The sequence below is a fragment of the Macaca fascicularis genome, chromosome 3 (assembly GCF_037993035.2).
Source record: "Macaca fascicularis isolate 582-1 chromosome 3, T2T-MFA8v1.1".
NCBI lineage: Eukaryota > Metazoa > Chordata > Mammalia > Primates > Cercopithecidae > Macaca > Macaca fascicularis.
The window spans coordinates 103105540-103130669 of NC_088377.1; the positions used below are offsets into that span (position 1 = coordinate 103105540).

Below are 25130 nucleotides of genomic sequence, written 5' to 3' on the forward strand. Positions count from 1 at the left end.
TCTGCTTTCTTTTCTTCCGTTTGTCTTTTTTTCATCTTCCGTCTCTGCCAGATTCTATCTCACCTCCTTATCTCCTTCCCGAAGCATCCTTGGGGAGAGGCTTAGGGCTGGCTTCAGGAGAGCCTAGGGAGTCTCACTTTCCTCTGTGTCTCAAGTAGAGGTTGGGAAGTCTGCTGAGGAAGGGCCCGCGTGGGGCGGCTGCCGAGGGCGGTGGGTTTGGGCCTGGTGTGTTACTGTGCAGACAAGGCCTCGGTTATGATCACGACCGGATGGCGGCGGCCTTGCGTTTCGTCTCCGCCTGTCGCTAAAGGCTGACTAGGAGATCTGATTAGGGGGCATTCGCTGCAGCTTTGTGTGCACATATCGAGGGCAGGGAGGCCTTTGCTAGCCTCACTGGGAACTGGAGCTGAGGCCCAACCAGCCTCGCTGGAGCCTGGCCATTCTCTGGGAAGCTCTTAGCCGGCTCTTCCCGGCCTGCCGGTCACAGCTTGGGGTTTGACCGCATTGAGGGAGACTGGCTAGGGCAAAGCTTGACTGCTCGCCTGCTAGTGACTTCTATTAGGTACAAAATATGTTCCATACGGCACCTTTGTGCCGCTGGGTACTGGAGAAGGGGACCCTTAGCAGAGCCAGTATGTTTCAAATGGGCAAAAAGAATCCCAAATTCCAGAGCCATTGATATAAACTTGGGTCATCGTTCCAACTTGTAGTCTACAGATGGGAGCCAGTCTGACCATTTTCACTCCAGAAAACAGAAAACAAACTATCTCTCCCTACCCCCAACACACACAGTTACAGATTCTTGCCCACAGAGCTGTTTCCCTTCCCTGCCTGGACTGGAGGCCCAGGAACTGTTCCGTTGCACAGCCACCGGCCTGCTGTCTGAAAGGACCACATAACCCATTCCCTTCAACTCCTCCGTGCCATTTTCTGGACCAGGATATTTATTAATTTCAGAGATCACAGTTTTAGAAATCTCAGTCGAGAAGGGGCGGTTTTAAATTATAGTCATTTACTATTTCTTTATGATACGCAATCTCTTTCACTTCCAAAATAAAAGCAGACAAAAAAGTCTGAATATTCTGGCTCCAAATCTTTGGGCTGAAGTGAGACAATATTTGGTTTTCTGATTTTTCTCCTCTTTCTAGGCACCAGTAACATCTGCTTAACACTCAAGGCCTGCTAATTGTTCAGCAATTCTCTTATTTGGGGGCTAAGGCTGTTTAAAGGAACAGCTTTTTTACTTAAAAAATACTAAAATAATCAGTGTTTTCTCTGGTATAAAAAGTGGAAAAGGTAGCCAGACATGCCCAGCCCATTTGCAGACACTTAAAATTAGGAGCCAGGGTTTCCTCCAGGGTTAATTTTTTAAATGAAAATCTCAGAGGCCTGGCGGACTGCGGGGTATTTAGGACAGGGTGGCCTGTGGTGGGGGTGGGCATGACCTAGAGGAATTTATAGGGCAAGGAAAATATTAGGGGGAGGGAGATGAGGCGGACATGACGGGGCCGTGTCGGAGTTCATTATGTCGGCCCCTTCCCTCTTCCAGGCGTGGGTGCAGGAAGGGGCACTCTGTCGGTATCCGCCCGGCTTGGCAACCTCGCTGGTATATGAGAGTCCCAGCCGGAAGTGTGTCAGGGTGTTTGGTGGGCGGGGGGGGGGATTACTGGAACTGCTGGTGAGGATGAAGGCAAAAAAGAGAGAGAGGGAGGGAAGCGCCCGAGTCCGCCAGCCTCGCCGCCAGGGAAGTGGGCTAATGAAAAACACACTGTTGCAGGCATAGTATCCACACGTGAATTTGATTACCCCTTTTCTAGGAGTCGCCGCTTTCTGTTAGGAATTGGGGGTGGGGTGGGGAGTTTCCTTCCAATTAACAGAGTGCCTGTGACCTTTTAATTTACCTGGAATGGGTGAGAAATAAACTTCCCCAATGTGGCCAGGCCCAGGAATGGGACAGGAGTCGATGTCCTTGTGCCCCTCCCCGTTCTAATTTCCAGCCCTGGCCTTGAGCTGTGGTTGCCTCTCTTTGGGCCTTGTACCTCTCCGCCGAGTCGCCAGGTCCGTAGGTAACCAAGGCGAGGCCCGGAGTACTAGCTGGAAAGGGGGAAAGGAGCCCTGAAAGGCTCACACGGCCCCGGGACAGGCCACATCGGTGCGGACCTCCCAGCCGCCGGAGCCGCGGGGTCTCAGGCGAGGCTGCCTTTCCCCAAGCCGAACTCTCCTTCCGTTGATGCCACTTGGAGTTTTTTCCCCAGTTGGGGTTCAGGGAGCTCAACTAGGCTTGCAGCACTCAGGGTTAGAGCCTCTGAGGCTGGAACACAGGGCTGGGTCGCCAGCCGCCTGCGCCTGGGAATCCTGATTTCCAGCTGATGAGAAGGGCGGGCTGGGTGCGCGTTTGCGTGGGGTCGACGGCCGGGGGCCGAGCGCCCCACACAACCAACCAGGCCCTCAAACCCTTCGCCCTGGGGGCGACTGGCCGCTCCCTCCTGGCCAGCTCCTCAGTGGGGTCCTCGCAACAAAGGCGAATTTAAGGACTGCTCTTGCGCCCCTCGCTCCAGGCGGGTAGCCGTGGGGACCTACACCCGCGGTACTTCCTGAGCGGCCAGTCCCTGCCTGGAGTGCCCTGGTAGGGCCGGCGGCTGCTCCGTTTGGGACGGATCCTGCGTTGAATTTGACTTTTCGCAGGCGGCCGGGGGTAAACTCGCCTCTCCCGGGGACCGCAGGGATTATTTACAGGGAGCTCGCCAACCAAACACAACAGTCTAACCTTTCCAAGTCCTCGTAAATTTTTACTGCTGGGAGCCAGGGCGAGGCAAACGAATCTGTTGGTCGTTCCCGACTTCCCGCCAGCCTGTGTGGCTTCTGAAACAATAACTCCTTATGAAATATCATAAATATAGATTTAAATACAGTAGAGCGAGAATGCGATTTGGCTGCTTTTTTATGGCTTCAATTATTGTCTAATTTTATGTGAGGGGCTCCGCTGGCCGCACTCGCACGCGGGACCCGCGCCTCCCTGATGGCGTGATTAATTGTGATATAAAATAGTCCGCTTAAGAAGTGTGTGTATGGGGGGGAAGGGGGAGTACAGAGGCAAGGCTAGATTTGATCTTTTAATCTTCGTTGGCCACAATTAAAACAAACCCGATCGTAGAGCGGCACGATCCCTTTACATAAAAACATATGGCTTTTGCTATAAAAATTATGACTGCAAAACACTGGGCCATTAATAGCGTGCGGAGTGATTTACGCGTTATTGTTCTGCTGGGCGGGCACGTGACGCGCACGGCCAATGGGGGCGCAGGCGCCGGCAACTTATTAGGTGACTGTACTTCCCCCCCTGGTGCCACCAAGTTGTTACATGAAATCTGCAGTTTCATAATTTCCGTGGGTCGGGCCGGGCCGGCCAGGCGCTGGGCACGGCGATGGCCACCACTGGGGCCCTGGGCAACTACTACGTGGACTCTTTCCTGCTGGGCGCTGACGCCGCCGATGAGCTGAGCGCTGGCCGCTATGCGCCGGGGACCCTGGGCCAGCCCCCCCGGCAGGCGGCGACGCTGGCTGAGCACCCTGACTTCAGCCCGTGCAGCTTCCAGTCCAAGGCGGCAGTATTCGGCGCCTCGTGGAACCCGGTGCACGCGGCGGGCGCCAACGCTGTACCCGCTGCGGTGTACCACCACCATCACCACCACCCCTACGTGCACCCCCAGGCGCCCGTGGCGGCGGCGGCGCCGGACGGCAGGTACATGCGCTCCTGGCTGGAGCCCACGCCCGGTGCGCTCTCCTTCGCGGGCTTGCCCTCCAGCCGGCCTTATGGCATTAAACCTGAACCACTGTCGGCCAGAAGGGGTGACTGTCCCACGCTTGACACTCACACTTTGTCCCTGACTGACTATGCTTGTGGTTCTCCTCCAGTTGATAGAGAAAAACAACCCAGCGAAGGCGCCTTCTCCGAAAACAATGCTGAGAATGAGAGCGGCGGAGACAAGCCCCCCATCGATCCCAGTAAGTGTCTCCTCCCTTCAAATCAGCCGCCACCACCGCCTCCATGCCGGCCTCCCGGATCTGCTGGCCCGCCAGCTTTCTCTCGAGCGTGCCTTCGTCCTCGCTAGGAGCCTCTCAAGTTGGGGCCAGGAGCCAGAATTTGGTGTTTGGGACGCCTCAGATAGGGCCCCAAGACCGGAGAGCCGTGAAGAGTGGCCCGCAGGGCTACGGGAGAGGAGGCTGCTGCTGCAGCGACAGGGGGCGGGGCGGGCACTTCGGGCTGAGCCAAGACTGGCCGCCCCTCTCCCTGGCTGCCCGGGCCTAGGACCGAGATACTTTGGGCCGTTCTTCGAAAGCAATGCAGCCCAGAGAGCCTTTTGTGCAACTAGATTGTCCGTGAACGGCGGCAGCCAGGGCAGCCGGAGCCGGGACGCTGGGGGAGACGGCCGATTTCCTTCCACTTCTTGCCTTCGGCCAGTGGCGGCGTAAATCCTGCCAAGATAAGGCGCGAGCGACCCGGGCCACAAGGGTCCCCATGCCAGATTATTCAAATAAGCCACAGACGTGATCAACGGCCTTGGGGCGCCCTGACGGCATGCCCAGCTCCGAAGGCCTTCCAGGAAGGTCAAATAAGGAGTAGGGGGTGAGAGCGTAGAGGGAAAGGTTGGGAAGGAAAGACGAGTCAGTGAACGGGACAGAGGAATCCTAATCTTGCTACAGGACACAAGGCAGCATGCTTTCCGTCTGCGTGGCAAGGAGATCTGTTTCCAAATTTCATTCTATACAGCGTTCGGGGAGTGGGAGGAAGGAGAAGGGGGACAAGAGGACGGAGGATGAGAAAGGAGGGTCTCGGAGGGGAGGGGGAGCCGAAGTTTTACTGCGTGCAATTGTAAGTGACCCTCTGTGCTTCTGTTTGCCAGGGTTCCATTGTGTCCGAGGCCTGACTGCCTTTCCTAACCAATTCAGCAGAGTTCTGCACTTCGGCCAGAGACCCCACCCAGGAGGTTCCTTTGCCCCCAGCAGGGTGTGCGTATCCTCCTCCTAAACCCAGTGTTTCTCTTCTCCACAGATAACCCAGCGGCCAACTGGCTTCATGCGCGCTCCACTCGGAAAAAGCGCTGCCCCTATACAAAACACCAGACCCTGGAACTGGAGAAAGAGTTTCTGTTCAACATGTACCTCACCAGGGACCGCAGGTACGAGGTGGCCCGACTGCTCAACCTCACCGAGAGGCAGGTCAAGATCTGGTTCCAGAACCGCAGGATGAAAATGAAGAAAATCAACAAAGACCGAGCAAAAGACGAGTGATGCCATTTGGGTTTATTTAGAAAAAAGGGTGAGCTAGAGAGAAAGAGAACTGCCCGTCCCCCTTCCGCCTTCTTTCTTCTCTCACCCCCACCCTAGCCTCCACCATCCCCGCACAAAGCGGCTCTAAACCTCAGGCCACATCTCCCCCAAGGCAAACCCTGTTCAGGATGGCTCGTAGGCCTGCCGCTTTGATGGAGGAGGTATTGTAAGCTTTCCATTTTCTATAAGAAAAAAAAAAGTAGGGGGGGCATTAGTGCTGATAGATGTGTGTGCTACCTTGTATATATATTTTTAAAAATCTACCTGTTCCTGACTTAAAAGAAAAGGAAAGAAACTACCTTTTTATAATGCACAACTGTTGATGGTAGGCTGTATAGTTTTTAGTCTGTGTAGTTAATTTAATTTGCTGTTTGTGCGGCAGATCGCTCTGCCAAGATACTTGAACACTGTGTTTTATTGTGGTAATTATGTTTTGTGACTCAAACTTCTGTGTACTGGGTGATGCACCCGTTGTGATTGTGGAAGATAGAATTCAATTTGAACTCAGGTTGTTTATGAGGGGAAAAAACAGTTGCATAGAGTATAGCTCTGTAGTGGAATATGTCTTCTGTATAACTAGGCTGTTAACCTATGATTGTAAACTAGCTGTAAGGATTTCCCAGTGAAATAAAAAAAATTTTTTTAAGTGTTCTCGGGGATGCATAGATTCATCGTTTTCTCCACATTAAAAATGCGGGCATTTTCGTCTTTCCATGATCTGTAGTTCTGTCTTGTCTATTGTATATATAATCTATATAATTAAAGAAAATATACATAATCAGACAAGCTTGAATATTGTTTTTGCACCGGACAAACAGTGAGGAAATTCGGAGCTAGACATATGTGCAGAAGGTTACTACCTAGGGTTTGTGCTTAATCTTAATCAGAGGAAATGGATGCTGATTGTAACGGAGTTAATTTTATTGATAATAAATTATACACTATGAAACCGCCACTGGGCTACTGTAGATTTGTATCCTTGATGAATCTGGGGTTTCCATTAGACTGAACCTACACTGTATATTTTGCAATAGTTACCTCAAGGCCTACTGACCAAATTGTTGTGTTGAGATGATATTTAACTTTTTGCCAAATAAAATATATTGATTCTTTTCTATTTTTTGCGGGTCTGCTCTTTGCACCTTCTTCTCTGGGTCAGGGGAGCCTGTGTAGAGTCTCTGGGTAGGGGCGGGCTGGGATGGGGAGAAAGAGCCCCAATTTTGCCTCTGGCTGGCTTTCAGGAGCGGGACCTGCCACAACCAGTCCGCCGAGCTAAGCTCTCCCAAACAGGCCAGCTGCCTGGCGGCGAGAAAATCTGGGAAATCCGGCGGCGGAACCAGGCTCCCGGCCTTGTGTCTATGTGCGGGACGGCCGAGAAGCCCCTGAGAAGCTGGGCTGGGCTGGCCAGTAGCGGTGGAAAAACGACTCTTTCACCTTGGTGCCCCCGAGAAAATTCCCAACCCTGGGCCTTCGTTAGCTTGGTGGGGAAAAGGGGGAGAAGGTGGCAGGATAGAGCTGGGGACCGCCTTCTAAGCAGCCTCTGAAGAGGGAAATAGGAGCCCCACCGGCCCAACGCGGCCATGCAGGCAAACATTTTGGGGGCTTGCAAAGGAACAAAGCCCTGCATCCTCGTACCGCTCACCACCCTCTCCTGCGGCATCCTGCCAGCCTGGCCCGAGAGAATCTGGGTCCTGCACTGCAAGCCCCTCCCGAGCACAAGTCCTAACAGAGGCAGGGCTGAGGCAACAGACTAGCCCCGAAGCGCCATAAAAGAAAATGAGGGCTGTTACCGTTTATGGGGTGTAAAGGGCTGCGGGGGGGAACGGCCACAACTTCGGAGGCCTAAGCGCTTTCCAGATGTGGCCGGAGGGTTCGGCCTCGCTTCCACTCCCTTGCTTCTCTCGCCCTTCCCCCTCCCCCACTCCACGACTTCTGCAAAGTTGGATGTGTTCTAAGTTTAAAAGGGGAACCAGGGCGCGGGTGGATGAGGCGTCTCCTTACACCCACCCCCACCTCGCCGCCAGGCTGGGACGCCCTCTGTTGTTGCAGACAGAAGGAACTTCAAAGAATAGGCAGTAAGAGTGTGCCATAAAGGCCGGGACTGCGAACTGTCTGGAATTCGTCCCTTAATGAGTTTACAACTGTCCAGCCCTAATTAGGATATTCCACCAAAGCCCTTTCATTTGTTCATTTGTTCTGTCTGCCGCCGATAAAGCGACTGCGGAAACAGCTCTTTTATTGGCATTGCCTCCTCTGCAGTAGATTCCGGGCTCCACGCAGACTCCCCAGGACCTAGGCCCACGCCCCTCCTCTGGGAGTGGAGTGCGGTGGGCTAGCCGGCGGCTCCCAAAGCTCAGGCCGGCCGAGGTAGCTGAGACTGCAGTACCGAATGATGGCCAGCAGATGGCAGTGTGGCTCCATGCAAGAGGCTTCCGCGCCGCCATCTCCCGCCTCCGCAGCCCTGGGAAGTTCCTAAGATGTCGACTTGACACGAGCCTTTCTGGAATGGGAGCCCCAGATTTTAGTGAACAGGCGCCCTATATTTTCGGTGCTCCTCACGCCTGGCTAGAAGCCTCGCTGGGAAACAAGGAATCGGCGGGGTCTTGCCCGACCTTCACCGCTCGCGCCTCCCTGACCCCATCCTGAGGGCCCAGCGAGCCGGGCTGCAGCTGTCCGGGCAGCCGCGGGGCAGCAGCTCCAGGCGCCGGCGCGGCTCCAGGGTCACCGTCCTCAGCTGAGACAGGCCTGACACAACCAGGCTCCAGGGAGCCCCGGCTGACTGTTGGACACAGGAGGAACGCCTGCAGCCCCCGGACCTGATGACCGCCTAGAGGGTGTGGACAGTGCGTGCCGAGGGCGCACACCGTGGCCCGGGTCCCGCGGCCGCCCAGGAGGCCCTCGAAACCTGCGACCTGTGTCAGGGCCCGGCGAGTCAGAACCCAAGACAGAGCCAGGACCCCGGGACTCGGCTGGCTTGAATCGAGACAGTAAAATTAGGCGGTGAACATTGGGAGTAAAGGCAATCTCGGTGTCTGTCCACTGTAGGTCTAGGGGCCGGGCCGAGTTGACTGGGAAGAGAATCCCGGGGGACAAACCAGGGACTGCTTTGATTATTTTTTTAATGTGATGTTTAATATAACAATCACACCGTAGCACAAAAAGTGTCGCACACGGTATGGAAGCCGACCGGGCTGTCTCTAGCCTCGGCATGTCCTCCGCTGTAGAGGAACCGAGGCTGCTCTGGCGTTCACCCATCAGGAGGCCAGAGGGAGGGGACCCCAATCCAGGTCCAGCCTCTCCGGGACCCTAGGCGGGGAACACGCTGCGGCCTCCTCTCGGGTGGGAGCATCAGCCACGGATGTCGAATGGTTCCAGAGGGAAAACGCAAAAGCAAACAGAGAACCTTTCGAAGCGTCCCAGAGTCCTGTGAACACGCAGCACATTGCATTTATTTGGGTCGTAATAGTCTCCGCCAAGCCCACAAAATGTTTACGGCCCGCATCTCCGCGCTGTACACGCTGTAAAACTGGGGACTGGATTTTGGCTGATGTCTCTCCCGGGTGTTTGTTCTCTCTCTCCTTTCACACACACACACACACACACACACACACACACACACACACACACACACTATCTCTCCTTTCTCTCTCTCCCTCTCTCTCATCTCATATATGTGTGTGTGTATATATATATATATACACACACACATCGATATTACAGACACACGCCTTCATTATATTTCCGTATATAATTTCACAACATCTGATTGTAAGAAGGGTTTTTTTTATAGCTTCCCCGGGAGTCAACCGTGGCTTTGTATTCAAGCCGCAGATAGCTCAATTTCTTTAACTACAAATAAATGGTGAATTCGCAGATCTGTAGATTCAGAGAGAAAGCTCGATTTGTGTAACTACAAATAAATGAAATCACAGATTGGTGGCGACTGCGTCTCTCCACCGATCATGGAGGCCTCAGGTGGGTTCAGGCAGCCCAAGGTCCCCCAGGCCTGGGTGGACCGTCCAAAGGCGCCTCCCTTGCCCTTGGCAGGCTGGTGACTGGGAGTCTGCTTTTCCTCTGGGAAGCCTGGGAGTGGTTTCCCCGCAGCAGGCCTTCACCTAGGCAAGACCCCGCGCCGCGCCAACCCAATCTCATTTGTACGCTACGGGGACGGGTTTGTCTTTGCGCCCAGGCCAGGGATCACTCACTCACTGGGTGGGGAACAGATGCAGCCGATGAGAGAGGCAAGGGTGGAAACCTTGAGGAAGCAATTCGCCAGCCACCCACCAAATCTCTGGAAGGCGCTATTCCCTGCCTAGAGCTGGCTTTACCTTCATAATTGAATTTAAATATTGGTATTTGGTAACAAGAAGCAGGGTGAACACGCTCTGCCAGTAGGTAGGAAGGAAGCTCAGGGACAGCAGTTGAAAATATCTATCTAAAGATAGCTCGGCTGATTAGAAACCCGCCTACATGTGCCTGCTTCAGGCTGAGGGTCAATGAGTATTTCTGTGAAAATTCTCTCACATAACCTAGTGCATTTGTGTCTTTTCAGTCAAATAAGTAGAGAACCAATGAATAGAGAACACGCAGTTAAAGAAGCCTTATTGAAAGCCTGATTTTATCTGACCTTTTCGTTTTAAATCAGACCACACAGGGCAGGAGGGGAGAAAGAAGCCTGGAAACGAAAGGGAGGTTTCGGTGTCCGCAGGACTCGGCCCAGTTGGCTGACTTGGGTCCATAAGGGCCGAAGCCTTGCGAGCGGTATCCGGATCCTCCTTGGCCAGGGCAGAGGGGCAGTGTGTCCTGCCAGAACCTCCTGGACGCGCGCCGGGCAAAACCGGGGCAGGGATGAGCCGGTGGCGAGGGCGCCCAGCCCTCCCTTGGCGAAGTGCGTTCCTTCCCGCACTCCCCGAAATCGCTCCCCGCTCGGGCTGTTGGACTGGGCAGGTTCTACTTTAAACACCAGCTCTGTCAGCCCCTCCAGCCGCTTGAGTCTAGACAGACGGCGGCGGCGGCGGGGGCCTTGGTCTTTTCTCTTTGCATCTTGCTCTGTGTCACCCCAGGAACAATTTATTGGTCTAAAGCGGTCTAATTCTGCCTCTTTGATCTCCTAGCCTTCTTGTTTGTTTCATCTTCCTTTAACTTTCTTGGGTTTTTATTTCCTTCCAGAAGGCGATGCGACAGGGATTATTTAGGTTTTTTCTTTTTGTCTTACTCTCTCTATTCTCCATCAGAGACACGGTATCATCTGATCCGCCATAAAGGCATCTCCGGATATTGTCCCTCACCCCACACCCCTACCCCTGGATTTCCGTGGCACAGGAGGAGACAGCCCAGGGCCCACCTGCCCCACCAGCCCCCACCTTCACTCCCAAGCCCGGGTGGTTCACTGCGCAGGGACTGGGGCTCCATGGCGTCCCAATCTGAACCCTCCCTCCACCTTTTGTATTCCTGGGACCCCCTGAGAGGGTGTGGTAAACGGGGGCGGCCTGGACCCTCTGAAAGTGATGGGAAGTGCTTTGTACACAAGGAACTCAACTCTATAATTTACAGGAGAATTTCCGGGGCAATTCCATTGTGAGGTCGGGTTTATGGTGTGTAATCGAGCTGAGCAGTAAAAGGTGGCTGGGTTTCCAGAGCAGCCGGGCAGTTTATGAGGCGTTTAGGGGAAGGGTTCTCCCCACTATCCTCCTCTGAGCGGTGGGCGGCAGGGGCTTCAGCTGGTCCAACGTGGTGCAGGGGTCGGAGGCCTGGGAAGGCAGGAATTGGGGACCTGGATGGGAGGGAGTGAGACCACCGTGCGCTCAGCTCCGTGTGAGCTGGTACTTGGATAGGTGAAGCCTCCACAGCTGGGTGGCATTTAGGGGGTCGTCCCCCTATTTGTTTTTGGTGTCTTCAAAAGAAATGGAAGTCCACAGGGGGTTGCAGTCCCTAGACGCCAGAGCCCACTCTCCAAATCGGCTCTAAAGCATGTATTGTTCCCAGGCACCCCGGCCTAGGAGGTGGAGGCCTAAGAGTGGCTGAGGTGAAGGCTACCAGAAACCTTCCACTGTTGGGAGTGCCTGGAAGGGTGCAGGCCTGAGATTTCTCCAAGCTGGGGGAAACAGCCCTGGCTACCCATGCGCCAGAGGGGAACCAGAAGTTGTGACAAGGACAAAAGAATCTTTAGCCATTTATCGGACTGCTGGAGCCAGCCAGGTGCCCAGGAGCGAAGGCACAGAGCCTGCAGCACTACAGCGTCCGGGAGGAGGGAGAGGAACCCCACGTTAATAAATCTGTTGGCAAATGAGTCTCATTAATAGATAAATATTTCACTGTTTCCTTTAGGGCGGATAAACAGTGTGCCTCCGATTAAGGAAAGGAAGCTGAGAGACGTTGACTTTATTCGAACCACATGGTTCCAGTTTGCGGTGGCATTCTCGCTGCAGCTGCAAGCGACGCTGCGCTTTCCCCGTCTGGATCCGAGTTTAAGTCCGGCGTGTCGCCCATTGGACCTGGATGAGAGAAGACTTGGGCAGAGTCGATCTGCTCATAGCTGAGTCCTGCCCACAAGGCCACCGAGGGGCAGTCTGTTGCGGGGAACAGAGATCCTTCCAGGGGCTGGGCAAGCGGACAGGAGAGGGATGGGGAGGATCCCAAGCTGGGTCCAGGGCTCACTAGCAGGAATGGGGGGGTTGCGCGAGGCGGGGCCGCCCGGCGTCTGCAGACCCCAGTGCCGAGGTTGGCGGCCAGCTGGGCGCTCCCGCGGAGCCTCCGGGTCTTTTTCCGCCCGACGCGCCAGGCCCACCGGGCGCGGGCGGATTCGTTGGCCGCATATTTGAGCCTCTTCCCCTTCCATTCTAGGCGGCCGCGGGCCCAGCGGAGCGAGACCACCTGTGAGGGCTGCTGAGATTGGCGGAGGCGGTCATGTGGGCGGTCACGTGCTGCGTCGAGCTCCGTCCAAAAGAAAATGGGGTTTGGTGTAAATCTGGGGGTGTAATGTTATCATATATCACGCTACCTCGTAAAACCGACACTGAAAGCTGCCGGACAACAAATCACAGGTCAAAATTATGAGTTCTTCGTATTATGTGAACGCGCTTTTTAGCAAATATACGGCGGGGGCTTCTCTGTTCCAAAATGCCGAGCCGACTTCTTGCTCCTTTGCGCCCAACTCACAGAGAAGCGGCTACGGGGCGGGCGCCGGCGCCTTCGCCTCGACCGTTCCGGGCTTATACAATGTCAACAGCCCCCTTTATCAGAGCCCCTTTGCATCCGGCTACGGTCTGGGCGCCGACGCCTACAGCAACCTGCCCTGCGCCTCCTACGACCAAAACATCCCCGGGCTCTGCAGTGACCTCGCCAAAGGCGCCTGCGACAAGGCGGACGAGGGCGTGCTGCACGGCCCAGCCGAAGCCAATTTCCGCATCTACCCCTGGATGCGGTCTTCAGGTAGGCGCAGTCGCTAGGCTGGCCGGGCTGGTGGAGCGGGACCGGGAGCGGGGAGCGCGGCGCTGGTGAGCGCGGAGCCGGGGGCCGGAAGAGCGGAGCCAGGCTGTTGCGAGCCGGCAGCCCCGTGACTCCCGGCGCAGCCTTTCTGGTTTTAATTAGAGCGGAGGCGCCATTGCGTGGAGCCCATAGCATTGTATGTAAATGAGGCTCATAAAACTTTTTATGGCCCAATTAATGGGTTCGATCCTCGTAAATTTATTTAACTCCATTTGCCTTGGAATTTTAACATTAAGTTTGTTCGCTATTCTCTCTTTCTCCCTCTTCTGTCACCCTCCCTCCCTTTCTTCTCTTCCTCCTCCTCTTCCTTGCTGCCTGGCTTTTCTTCCTCAAAAGCTGGGAGAGCCAAGCCCTCCAAGGCCTCTCACCCGACCCTGTGCCAGGGGCCATTTCAAGCTGGGGGCGAGGGAATGAGGCCAGAGGGTCGGGGTACCCTAGGAAGGTCCTGGGGATTGAGGTCTCAGGCTGCTGGGAAGGGTCGCCCACTTGCCTAGCAAGGTGGGGGAATGGCCGGGCTCATCTTTGAATGGCAAAAGTGCAGCTTTTCCCACTTGCCCACACTCTATATTTACAGTTTTCCTTTGTCAGGGGAAGCAGGACATTGTGGAAGCTTAGCCGGCTGGAAAAGGCGGTTGTAAAGTTGGGATTCTGTGCCTTTGCTGATTACAGAGCTGCCTGCGAGTCTGGCACTGCAGTTGGGGTCTTTCCCTAACACCCCCCTCCTCCCCTAGCTCAGTTTGGGGCCTGGGGCAGAGGGGGATGCTCGCCTGGGACTAGGCCAGGAGGAAGGTGTGGGCTCTGGGACAGCAGCCTAACGAGTGCCCTGTCTACTTGTCTGTCCGTGTGTTCCTGTGTTTGCATGTCTGTTCTCAGGACCTGACAGGAAGCGGGGCCGCCAGACCTACACGCGCTACCAGACACTGGAGCTGGAGAAGGAGTTCCACTTCAACCGCTACCTGACGCGGCGCCGCCGCATTGAAATCGCCCACGCGCTCTGCCTCACCGAGCGCCAGATCAAGATCTGGTTCCAGAATCGCCGCATGAAGTGGAAGAAAGAGCATAAGGACGAAGGTCCGGCTGCCGCAGCAGCTCCCGAGGGCGCCGTGCCCTCTGCCGCCGCCACCGCTGCCGCGGACAAGGCTGACGAGGAGGACGATGATGAAGAAGAGGAAGACGAGGAGGAATGAGGGGCCGAGCCGGGGCCCTCGCTGCACCGGACAGTCGGAAAAGCGTCTTTAAGAGACTCACTGGTTTTATTTACAAAAATGGGGAAAATAAAAGAAAATGTAAAAAAAAAAAAAAAAAAACAAAGAAAAAAAAAAAAAAAAAAACAACGAACAAACAAAACAGTCCCCAACCTGCACTCTACCCGGCCCCCATCACCTACTCCAGCTCCCAACTTTTGTGGACTGAGCGGCCGCAGCGACTGGGTCGCCTTGGATTCCCTCTGCCTCCGAGGACCCCAAAAGACACCCCAACCCCAGGTCAGCCGGCCCTGCGCTGGCGCGGCCAAAATACTACCTAGCACAGGCCTCTGCTCGAGGCACCCCCAAACTACCTATGTATCCAGCCCAGAGGGCCTCCATTCCCAGGAAGCCCCTATGCATCCCAGCACTGGCAGACACCCAGCACCACCCTCCCAGATCCGCAAGAACGTGAATCTCACTACTACCTACTCCCCTAAAACTACCTATTTTGTGCTGGCTGGCTTGCCTGCTACCTAGTGCCGACTGCTCCCAGACAAGGCCCCTGCTGCTTACAGCCCGCAGGTTTTGGGGTCCCTGAGGCTGCCCTGAGAATGTGCTGAGGTCCAGGATCAGGGTATTGGCATCTATTTAAATTGAAAAATAATATATTTATTCCAAAAAGCATTCTAAGTGCTGCACCCTAGAATCAATCCCTCCTTCTCTGGCTTGGCACCCAAAGTTCAGGCCCATCAACCCCCACTTCTGGAGGGGAATGTTCCTGAGCTGGCTGCAGATCTCTGGGTTAGCTTCTGCTTAGTAGGACTGTGGAGATGCTCCCAGCTTCGCTGTCCTTTCCTCTGGCTCCTGTATCTTACTGTTCAGCTGTGTTAAATATGTACACCCTGACGTTTCCTATAATAGCAGATACTGTATATTTGAACAAGATTTTTTTGTTTGATCGTTTCTATAGTCTTGGAGTTCATTTGTAAGGCAGTGTATTGACTTGGAAAGGATGTGTTAATGGGGTGACTTTGTAGCATGGTATGTTGTCTTGAGCTAACTGTAGTGGGTGGGGAGGTCCAATGCCCTCCGCAATGCCCTTCATCTCCTGTGTTGTCCTGTATCCCCCTCAGCTCCATCCTGGGGTTCAGGGAAGGCACACTTCCCAGCCCAGCTGTGTTTTATGTAACTGAAAAATAAAGATGCTTGGTGACAAAGAAAAACGTGGACTACCTTATCCAGAGGAGACTGGGAAAGGGGAAGTGAGCATGGCTGGAGGGAAAGGGGCAGTGGGGAAGCAAAAGTGGGGTGGCTGTCCTTGTGATGGTCCAAGTGTTGGATGCTCATGTATTGGTGTCATGTATTTTTTAATGTATTTTTATGTGTGTATTTGTATGAGTATGTGCTTATTTTTCTGTTTATGTATTTCTGTGTGTGTGTTTTTACCTAATTTCACAATTGTGTATATTTTGGTGTCCATAATTGGGTGCATGTGTTTCTGTGTGTCCATAATTGCATGTCATTCTGTGCCCACAATAGAGTGTATGCCCTTCCCTGTGTGCATAATTGTACATGTGCCTTTATCCGTGTAGAGACGTTTGTCTGGTTTTTGTGTGTGCACTAACATCTTCTAGATCCCTTGAAAACGGAATCTCTGGCAGATACGTTATATTCTATGAAGCTCCCTAAAAATCTCCATAAATTCCATGAGGAAATTTCAAATCCACCCTTTCCTCTAAGGCTGCGCAGTGGGCTTGGAAAGGGGCATTATCCAGAGGCTGATTACGGATTTCGCATGCGCCCTGAACCCAGCCCCAGGCTAGGAAATGGGATTTAAGGCCCCCACCCCGCCTGCAGGCGAGGCAAAGGCGCCCCAGGGTCCCGCACTGCTGTAGGTGGCGCGGGGAGGGGCTAGGACCGCAGACCCTCGCTGGGCTGCGCAGCCTGGGCAGGGGCTGGGGCATCTGGGTGCAGGGAAGGGGCGAGGGGCGAAGGGCGAGGGATTGTGCGGGCAGCTCAGAGCATCCTGAGTTCCGCCTGCAAGACCTTGTCTCCAGTCTGGGTTGGGTCCGCTTCTTATGGCTCTTTTAGTAAAACCGGGCCCAAAAGGGTCTGTAAAACCTGAGGCCCCAAGTCTGGGCGGCCTCGGTGGTAAGATGGCGCCGGTGTAAGAGCTGCCTCCTCTCAGTGATGGGGAAAGGGTCATAAATCCGTTGTTGTTTATGAAAATTTACAACTTTGCAATACAACTTTATGAGTTGTTCGGCCCTTCCATTGGCCGCTGTCGGTCATGTGGATGAGAACCGTGAACATGAACTTTTTTATAATTTCCCTTGCGAGAATAGAGCCGCATTCTTTTGCTCCGCTCCGTCCTGCCTGCTTCGGAGCTCTGCCTTCGAGCCTGGCTCGGCTGCGCTTTGTCCGGAGATGGCGAGCAAAGGGAAGCCCCGGCCAGGCCAGGCCTGGCGGCTCCCGCTGGAGATGAGGCGCGCCCCGTTCCCGGCGCCGCGGCGGCAGCTTTGCAACTCGCAACCTGGCTAATTTCCTGCGTCCTCTGGCACCAGGAAGGAGGACAATTCGTCTTTCGGGCTGCCCAAGCGACAGCTGTCACAGGCGCAGGAGCTTCTGAGAGTCGCCGTCTGAAGGTGAGACATGTGGGGAGGAGATAGGAGTAAAGGTGGTGAGGTGACAGCTGGCGGCAGCAGCGGTGGGAGAGGGCACCCAGGGAGGCTTTAAGAGGGGCACACTCCCCCTTACCATACTCACCCATTCACACTCGCCCCCATCACACACTACAGCACACACACGCGCGCACACACGCACACACACCACTCCCTTTCTCTCCCCTCCCTGGCTCGCCTTGGCAGTAAGTGCCCACCTTCCCTCGGCCCTCCGTGGCACAGCGCCCAGGCACAGGGCAGCATCCCTTGGGTCGTCTCTCTCCCCTTCCCCAGCGACCCCGTGAAGCCCAAAAGGAAGTGGCCCGGCACACTGTGTTCCCCGCTATTCCCTTGGGTTTGGATTTTTATGTTTTCATTCATGGCCCTATTTGGTTTTGTTGGATTCCCCAACAACAGGAAACCGTTCTTGACCTGGGAAAGTGGGAAGCGGTGAGGGCAAAGTGCATTAATCCACAGTCATTTTATTAGCATCAGCACAGCACCTTCTACTCCGTGGGAATTGGTTTCAGAGAGAAAGGTAAAAGGGAGAAACAGAGAAAAACTTACTAATTCAGCCAGAGTTCTCCGCTCGTTGACGGCTTCCTTTCGCCCGGTTTTTCGATGAGAGAGGTGTCTGAAGCGCTGGGAGAGGGAATAGGTGTGTGGGTGGAATTCTGTGTTGGAGGAGAGGATGGAGTTAATTGGGTGTTACTTGGTGGGAAGTTTCGGTGCAGAGGACGTAATGGTGTTAGCGCGGGTGGCAGGGGCCCGCAGTTAAGGTTGAAGGAAGGACGCAAACCGAGTCTGGGCGATAGGGGGACCCCCCAATCCACCTTGGAGCAACTGACTGGCGACCGCACTCCCCACCTCCCGCGAGCGGGGAGAGGACTGTGGAGCTGCCCGGGAGGAAGCGCGGAGCGTGCTGCTGGCGGTGGCTTTGCGTAGCGCGGTGGCTCGAACTGTAGCTCAGCCTAAGTGCGTATCAGACCAGATTTGCCCCGGGAACTCCCCGGACAGCGACAAGAAAAGAGTCCGAGGTTCTTTTTGTTTATTTTTTGTTTGGGTTGTTGTTTCCCCATCTTGAAACAATATCTTGGTATGGATTCGATAAATAGGAAGGGGCTGTGGATGTCTGGGACGTTCGCCCGTGCTCTGGGTGCGCTCGGGGCGGATAAAGCGGCGTATTTGCATCCTAGGGTCGCTGCCTTTCTGCCTGAGGCTGCCGCTGGCGGATTATTTATTGCGACCGTGCTGGCGCTCGCTGCTGCCACGCCGTGGCCGTCGCCGGGACCGGCGCCAGCCGCAGCCCGCCTCTTGCAGCCTGGCGCGACTGCTGTACGGGCCCCTCAGAGATTCCAGAGATTTCCCAGCAAGCAGGGTACAGGGGGACGAAAGGGGACCTGGGGGGCTATCACCCAGAGCCTATTTGGCCGGGAAATCTCCCCGCCTCGGCTACCCCTGACCGCAGCTGGACGCCGGTATAGACTCGGGTCCTCCCCCCACCCCCACTCCAGCACCATGGAGACTGGTTGCACAGGCCGCCTGGCACGTCATGGCTGCTTCTGCCCAAACTGCACGTCCCAAGGCGTCTTGGGGGCGCACGCTGGTTCAGGGAACACTCTGACTTTGCGATTCTGATATCGGAGAGACTATCTGTAGTCCTGAGGCTTGTAGGCCTGGCGGATCTGAGGAGGATGGGATATGGCAAAGAAGGACGGCTTTGGCTCCAGGCGAGGGCCTGTGAAGGGCAGAGGCCGCACCTGTGTGCTTTGGGCTCTGGCCTGGGCTAGCGAGCTGGCTGGACTGAGGTGGCCTTCAAGGTACCACACCTACATACTCCCAGACCACCCTCCAGGCTGGCGAAGGTGGAGCTGTTCAATGGGCAGCCCAGGGCAAGGGCAGACGGTGGGGCCCAGCTCGCCATCCTGCCCGCCTTGGAGAGAAACTGTAAGGTAAGTCGCTTTCTGCGTGGCTTTGGCAGGGAAGAGAGAGAGCCCTGCGGTGGCCATTCTCACCATCGCAGGAGAGGCTCTCTGGAGGGTCTGGGCTGCCTATTCTTGCCGGAATGATCCTCTCTCTGAGAGAGAGAGAGAGAGAGAGAGAGAGAGAGAGAGAGAGAGAGAGAGAGAGAGAGGTGTGCGTGTGTGTGTGTGTATATATATATCTGGGTGGAGAAATGAATTGGTCAGCTGCCAACTTGATATGCACTAGCCTTGGCTAACATGTAAAGATTCCAATGTAATATATATTTTTCCATCTTAGGGCCTATAGAAGCTAGAAATATAATGTTTTCTGGCTCTTAGCTGAGAAATCAAATTCTCTTGTCAGCTGGAACAATAATTAGATCGAGAATCCTAGTCAAGGCATGACAAATAATAATAACAACAGTAAATTGACACCAACCCCACCACTGTGTGGGACATGGAGGAATGAAAAGGAAATTATAAATGTAAACATTGATTGACATCTCCAAATGGTTATTTTCATCTTAAACAATAACTTGCTTAAAATCACTGTAGTCTGATAATTTCAAGAAAAAAAAACACAAACATGATTTTCTTCAAACAGCTATTTTTAAAAGTCCCTTTTAATTTTTTGACACCAGTTTTCATTTTCACCTATTGAATTCTTTCCCTGAAGTAATGTGTGGGAAATGCCCAATTCTATCCTCTCATTCAAGGCCCTGCTTTATATGTAAAGTAAACCCTTTCTAGGACAGATTGACTGGGGAACAGGCATCCAGCTTCCAGGGGTAGCCCCCATTGCCGGGCTAGTAGCCGCCTTCCAGGAGTGCCTCTTGGGCTCTTTGGAGGTCAACCTTAGGCCAGTCCTTTCCCAATTTTTTCCCTTTGGGGGAAGAGAGCTCAGGAAAAAAATTGGAAAAGCAAGGAAGAGACTAAGTCATTACTAGATTCCTACTGGAACACTGCCAATTGCCACCTCCCCACTAAGTCCGGAACCGGTGAGCCTGCATTGGCCAGGGTTTCACAGATCTGTAAACAGTCTCCAGAAATCCATCCAAATCACGTAAATAGTCTTTCTTCAACCTCCACAGAATTGAGGATTTTAAAGCTAATTCAAGGGGTTTTACAAGCCCAACAAACACAGTTGTAAAAATGCCATTGGGCTGCTATCACATTTTACAAAACGAGATTGATCCATGTGTTGTAAAAGTCAACTATCTCGAAGGCACACCTCTCAGGCAAGAGTGAACAGCCCAGGACAGGCTTCTAATGTCCTGTCTGGGGACCGCCAGGCCTGGAACAGCAGTGAAAACAATTCAGGATTTCTGGAGCCGGTGAGACAACTATTCCCGGTTCCGGAGAGACTGAGGGGCGGCAGCCCTCCGTGCGATCCCAGGAAGGGCAGTAAAGAGGGCGGCCCCAGGACAGTGCCGGTTGTCGGGCGCCCCGGAAACCGAGCCCATCAATTATCCCGCGGCCTTGGGCCCCGCAGAGCTGCCCTCTGTGCCCAGCTTGGCCAGGGCCCCTGCGTCTTCTGTGCCTCTGGAATGTGGACAGAAAGATTCCACATCTGGACTTTTATCTGCCTCAGCTCTGAGCGGTTCTCGCAGCAGATGCCGAGTCCCCAGGCGCTGGGCAGGGGAGCAGGTCCCTCGGCTGGCTTAGGAGCCCAGTCTCACGGCCGCTGCTCTGTCGGTCCTTTCTTGTTAAAACCAGTGGTTTCTGGCCTCTTAATTCCCTGGGTTCAAAGGTGGGATGGGGACGCCCAGCTGGAAGGGGTGCTTTAAGACCAGGCAGGCGCGGGCCATTGAGCCCCTTGGGACTCAAACAGGATGTGTATGTGGGAGGAGGGAATGGGTGGGAAGAACCTACGTTTGGCTGAGTCCTGGTCAGCTCGAGGTGATCCTTCAGCTCTGGGCTGCAAGGCCCAGGCCCCTGGTGCGAGTGGAGAAGGAGAGAATAAGGGAGTTCACCGATTGCTAAGGCGCACGAGTGAAGAGCATAGAGTGAAGGCCTGGTTTCTCATGGCCCTTGCTCCAGCTCAAGAACTCGCACCCACTAATAGGGGAGCGCTAGGGGAGGGGCAACTCGGAGCCATGCCTGGAGTACAGGCCGGCAGGGAGCAAAGCCACTTTTGTCACCGCCCCTCCTGGCGCAGGACCTTCAGGTTTCCTGTTTGGAGGAGGAGGGGTGGGGAACCCGCAAAATTCAATAAAGCAAAAAGGGGAGGAGGAAGGAGGGGGCCTGGCGGGGCCTTTGCGGCGGCCCGAGCGTTAGTGTCCCTACTCTGGCCTGATCGGCTCGCCCCTGAACGGGCAGTGCCCGCCGCTGGCGTTCGGGAAGAGAGCCGGGCCGGCTGGCTGTGCGTGCCCATTAATCTGCCGGGCGGGCGGCGGGCGGGCGAGCTGGGGGCTGTTTGTAACTTTGCTGCCTCGGTCGCCGCGGTCCCTGGGGAGCGGGCTCCGGCGCTCGCTCCCATTGGCCGCCGCGGCGTCAGCTGGTGCGATTTGCTGCTGTCGCTTTTGGCGTTCGGCCATCCAGAAACAAACCAGTTCGATGACTACTAATAGTTATAGCCAGATGTACTAATACACAACAAATCACAGTCCTGCAGAGGGGCGCGCAAATGAGTTCCTATTTTGTGAATCCCACTTTCCCCGGGAGCCTGCCCAGCGGCCAGGACTCCTTCTTGGGCCAGCTGCCCCTCTACCAGGCCGGCTATGACGCGCTGAGGCCCTTCCCGGCCTCGTACGGGGCGTCGAGTCTCCCGGACAAGACGTACACCTCACCTTGTTTCTACCAACAGTCCAACTCTGTCCTGGCCTGCAACCGGGCGTCCTACGAGTACGGGGCCTCGTGTTTCTATTCTGATAAGGACCTCAGTGGCGCCTCGCCCTCGGGCAGTGGCAAGCAGAGGGGCCCCGGGGACTACCTGCACTTTTCTCCCGAGCAGCAGTACAAACCCGACAGCAGCAGCGGGCAGGGCAAAGCACTCCATGACGAAGGCGCCGACCGGAAGTACTCGAGTCCCGTTTACCCTTGGATGCAGCGGATGAACTCCTGCGCGGGTAAGGCATATCCCAAGACAGTGGAGGGAGAGGGGAAAGGAGGCAGGAAAAGAAAGAAAGAAGGAGGAAACCGAGTAGAAAGAGGAATAGAGAGAAAGGAGGAAAGAACTAGCAAAGTTTCTTTGACTTTTTAAAAGAGAAGAAAAAATCAGTTCCCAATGGGGCAATCAGGCCATGGCAGAGGAAGGGCAGGGCCCCAGTGTCCATGTAAGGTGACACTTTAGGGGAGGATGGGGGCACTGAGACGTATATGAGACCTGTGACAGGGACAGCCTGAAGAGAGAGAGAGAGGCTGGTGGGGACCCATGCACCCTGGGTACCCTGCTCAGCTTCCCAAGCCAGTGGGCCTTTTGCACTGGTCACTGATAAATACCCTTTGCTTCCCAACCCCCTCTCCTTTCTGCCCTTCAGAAACCCGTACAGAGAGAGGTGGCCATTTGGCCTCTTCTAGTGTCTCCCCAAAGCCTTGGAGGGCCACAGCCCCAGACTCAGGATTTTTTTTTCTCTCTCTTCCCTCACCTCCTCCCCCTTCCACTCAACTGCTCACTCTTAGCCAACTTCTGCCTTCTTCTGAGCCCATGCCTGAGTTCATACACCTGTCTTGGAGGGATCCCCACCACCCTTGGGGATCTTTGGCACAGATCAGACAGCCCAACACAATCCTACATTGCTAGAAATCCTAGACTAACTATAGCTCCATCTCTTAGCCTCTGGTTTCCAAAGACTCCACAGGGAATCCCAAAGACTCCTAGGAATTCCCTAGGACAGAGCCTAATGCGGATTGTTAAAATTATAATGTTTTGCGTTAAAATCCACTTTATCCTTGGGTGAGTTCTGCATTTCTCAGAAGGGTCATATAATATGGGAGAATGTGTAAAGATTCAAGAGGGCTGACCATTTTTAACTCTTCAAAAAATGTGTTGAGTTCTGACATGGCTGGTCACAGTAGCATCCTCAGAGAGACCACTATGAATTCAGAGTGTGTACACTACTTACATGGTTCCACACCTCCCCCCCGCCCCCCACACACACCCTGCATCCCCACAAAAACACGACCTGGCCGTCCCAAATTAAGAATGCCCATTCTGTTATTTTGATTGTAATGATTTTCCTATGAGGCAGATTTTTCAAAAACAATAATGTCCACCCCAAGTCGTTATAGGTGGAAAACATCTCGCTTGGTATGAAATAATCTCCCATTCAGTATGCTTTGGGCCCCCAGACATAGTGGGAGAGGCTGGAGTGGAGGCGGGGTGGTTTTCAGTTCGTATGCCCCTTGTGGGAGGCACTGGGCTGACTGGGTCAACCATCCAGGTCCTGGCTTACCGGCGCCCGGCTGTTTCTGCTCGCAGGTGCTGTGTACGGGAGCCATGGGCGCCGAGGCCGCCAGACCTACACGCGCTACCAGACACTGGAGCTGGAGAAGGAGTTCCACTTCAACCGCTACCTGACACGGCGCCGCCGCATCGAGATCGCCAACGCGCTCTGCCTCACTGAGCGCCAGATCAAGATCTGGTTCCAGAACCGCCGCATGAAGTGGAAAAAGGAAAACAAGCTCATCAATTCCACGCAGCCCAGCGGGGAGGACTCAGAGGCAAAGGCGGACGAGTAGACGCCTGGGCAGGGACCAGGCCAGCGCTGCAACCTCCTTCGGCTTTGCCCCCTTGCCCTCGCCTGCTCCCCAACTTTTCTCCCCGCCTGCTCCCATCGGGGGCTTCCGCAACTTCAGGGGAGCCCGGAGCTTTGCAAGCGTCTGTGCATTTATTTCTTAAAAAACAAAACAAAACAAAACCTCACACACAGCCAATACCAGCGGTGGAGCGGGGCGCATTGCACACACCCAGTCCCGCTCCACAAGGCTGCCCAAACCGGCTCCCGAGTTCTGGGGTGCGCCCTGAAAGCGTCCGGGGCTGCTGTGCTAGTGCCTCTGAGCTCCCCGACCTCGGAACGCCGAGCTGCTAGGGAGGAAAGAGCCCTGGGCCGAGCCCCGTTTCGCGTCTGGGAGTCTGTGCCTAGGTCCCTCGCCAGTAGGTCCCGAAGGGCATCATCAAATTATCTCTGACCAGTGGAAAGAGGGGTTCTAAGTGCTGGAGCCCGGCCTTGTCGCGGCCTCCCAAGCGGCCTCCCAGAACAGGAAGCTCAAGGAACAAAGGGGGCCCCAACAGAGCCCAGTCTCTCGGTCCCGCGTGTGCAACCGTCAGTGGAAAAGAAGCAGCCTCAGCCGAGGCAAGCTAACCTGGGCGCGGGTGGAACATTACAGCCCGGGGAGCCCCTGGGATCCCTCAGGCCCCCGGCTCCGGATTCCCGCTCCCTGCCTCCGATAGCGCCCGCGTCGCCGCCACAGCAGCGTTCAGGACCCAACGAGGGGCCCAGGGCCATGGAAGCCGCCAGAGTCCTGGCTTCCAGACGTGCCAGGGGCGCCTGCAACGCGGGGCCTCCAGCGGGGAGACTCCACTTGCCTCTCAGCTATATTTGTGATTTACTTGAGTCTTTCGGAGCCGTGGAAATTAACTACAGAGATACTACGCACTGCCACGAAATGCTTCCATTGTCGCCCTCATTTTACTCCTGGAGGTCTAAGCAAGACCCCAGTAACCGGCCCCACGGATCCCCAGACCCCAAGCAGCCTCTGTGGCTGCAGGGAGCCTGGGCCCACTCGCTGGGTTCAAGGAGAACCCTCCAACTGGGGGTCCGGCTGGCTCGAGGAACTGGACCCTGTGATGAAGATTTTCCAGGCTGGATACGTAAGCAAATCAAATAGCAAACTAATGACACGAAAACCATATTCACACGAAAGAAAAATCGACTACGGTTATAAAAGTGTATGGAATTTGACCTCGCCTTGCAGAAACACTACACAAAAGCTATCTTTAATAGACGTCTGTCATTTAAGAGCGGCAGGGACACTGTCCCTCATGCGCTCGCAAAAACAGAGCCGTAATTGTAGCTGCTGCTGCTGCGGGCAGGATTTATTTATCCAGTTGGCTAAATGGCTTTCCCCCTTCCCCGAAGGTGATATCTGTATTTTCAAAATTCAGAGCTGCTGGCAGGACGGGCAGAACCGACCCCAACCTCGACACAAAAATAAGAGGGGCTGCAAAACGGGGGAAATAAAGTTGTTGTAAATAAAATGCAAGTCACCACCTTCCCCCAATCCTCTGCATCCTCGCCGGGCGCGCGATCGGCAGCTGACGGCCTAACAATTGGTACATCCTAATGGAACTGCGAGGGAAATGCAATAATTTTGCCATAATGGGCTGTAACCTCAATTCGACCCCGGCCCTTGCAGCCCCCGGTCGGAAACTGGGCGATGCGCCCTGCCTCCAGCGGGTGGCGCTCGAGTCCGACTGAACCGCAGCAACTGGCGGCGGGCACGCGCCCGAGGCGCGCGCGCCACCCCTCTCGCCTCCACCCAACTCCCCCATTAGTGCA

At 54.9% G+C, this 25130-nt stretch overlaps 4 protein-coding genes across 9 annotated transcripts in view; all 4 read left to right on the forward strand.

Annotated features, from left to right (window-relative positions):
* Window positions 1–3342: 3342 nt before the first annotated feature.
* Window positions 3343–6446, forward strand: HOXA9 (homeobox A9). Of its 2 annotated transcripts, XM_074035315.1 has the most exons (3): window positions 3343–3742; window positions 3916–4005; window positions 5054–6446. In XM_074035315.1, exons 1-3 carry the CDS (start codon window positions 3514–3516, stop codon window positions 5290–5292), a joined length of 558 nt encoding a protein of 185 aa, XP_073891416.1. In that variant the 5' UTR covers window positions 3343–3513; the 3' UTR covers window positions 5293–6446. The 2 variants fall into 2 exon arrangements, with proteins under 2 accessions (XP_073891416.1, XP_005549979.1); XM_005549922.5 differs by having other exon boundaries at window positions 3343–4005.
* A 5807-nt stretch (window positions 6447–12253) lies between these two features.
* HOXA7 (homeobox A7) lies at window positions 12254–15229 on the forward strand. The gene is made up of 2 exons (XM_015447612.3): window positions 12254–12762; window positions 13693–15229. The coding sequence occupies exons 1-2, from the start codon at window positions 12384–12386 to the stop codon at window positions 14004–14006; spliced, it is 693 nt and encodes a 230-aa protein (XP_015303098.1). The 5' UTR covers window positions 12254–12383; the 3' UTR covers window positions 14007–15229.
* A 1356-nt stretch (window positions 15230–16585) lies between these two features.
* On the forward strand, window positions 16586–24829 carry HOXA6 (homeobox A6). Its single transcript, XM_005549936.5, has 2 exons — window positions 16586–21698; window positions 23051–24829. The coding sequence occupies exons 1-2, from the start codon at window positions 21257–21259 to the stop codon at window positions 23308–23310; spliced, it is 702 nt and encodes a 233-aa protein (XP_005549993.1). The 5' UTR covers window positions 16586–21256; the 3' UTR covers window positions 23311–24829.
* Window positions 16586–25130, forward strand: part of HOXA3 (homeobox A3) — a 45321-nt gene continuing 36776 nt past the window's right edge. For all 5 annotated transcript variants that reach the window (XM_065542177.1, XM_074035316.1, XM_005549929.4 and 2 more), the window contains exon 1: window positions 16586–16651. The gene's annotated coding sequence lies outside the window, so the exon portion shown is untranslated. The remainder of the gene's footprint in view (window positions 16652–25130) is intronic.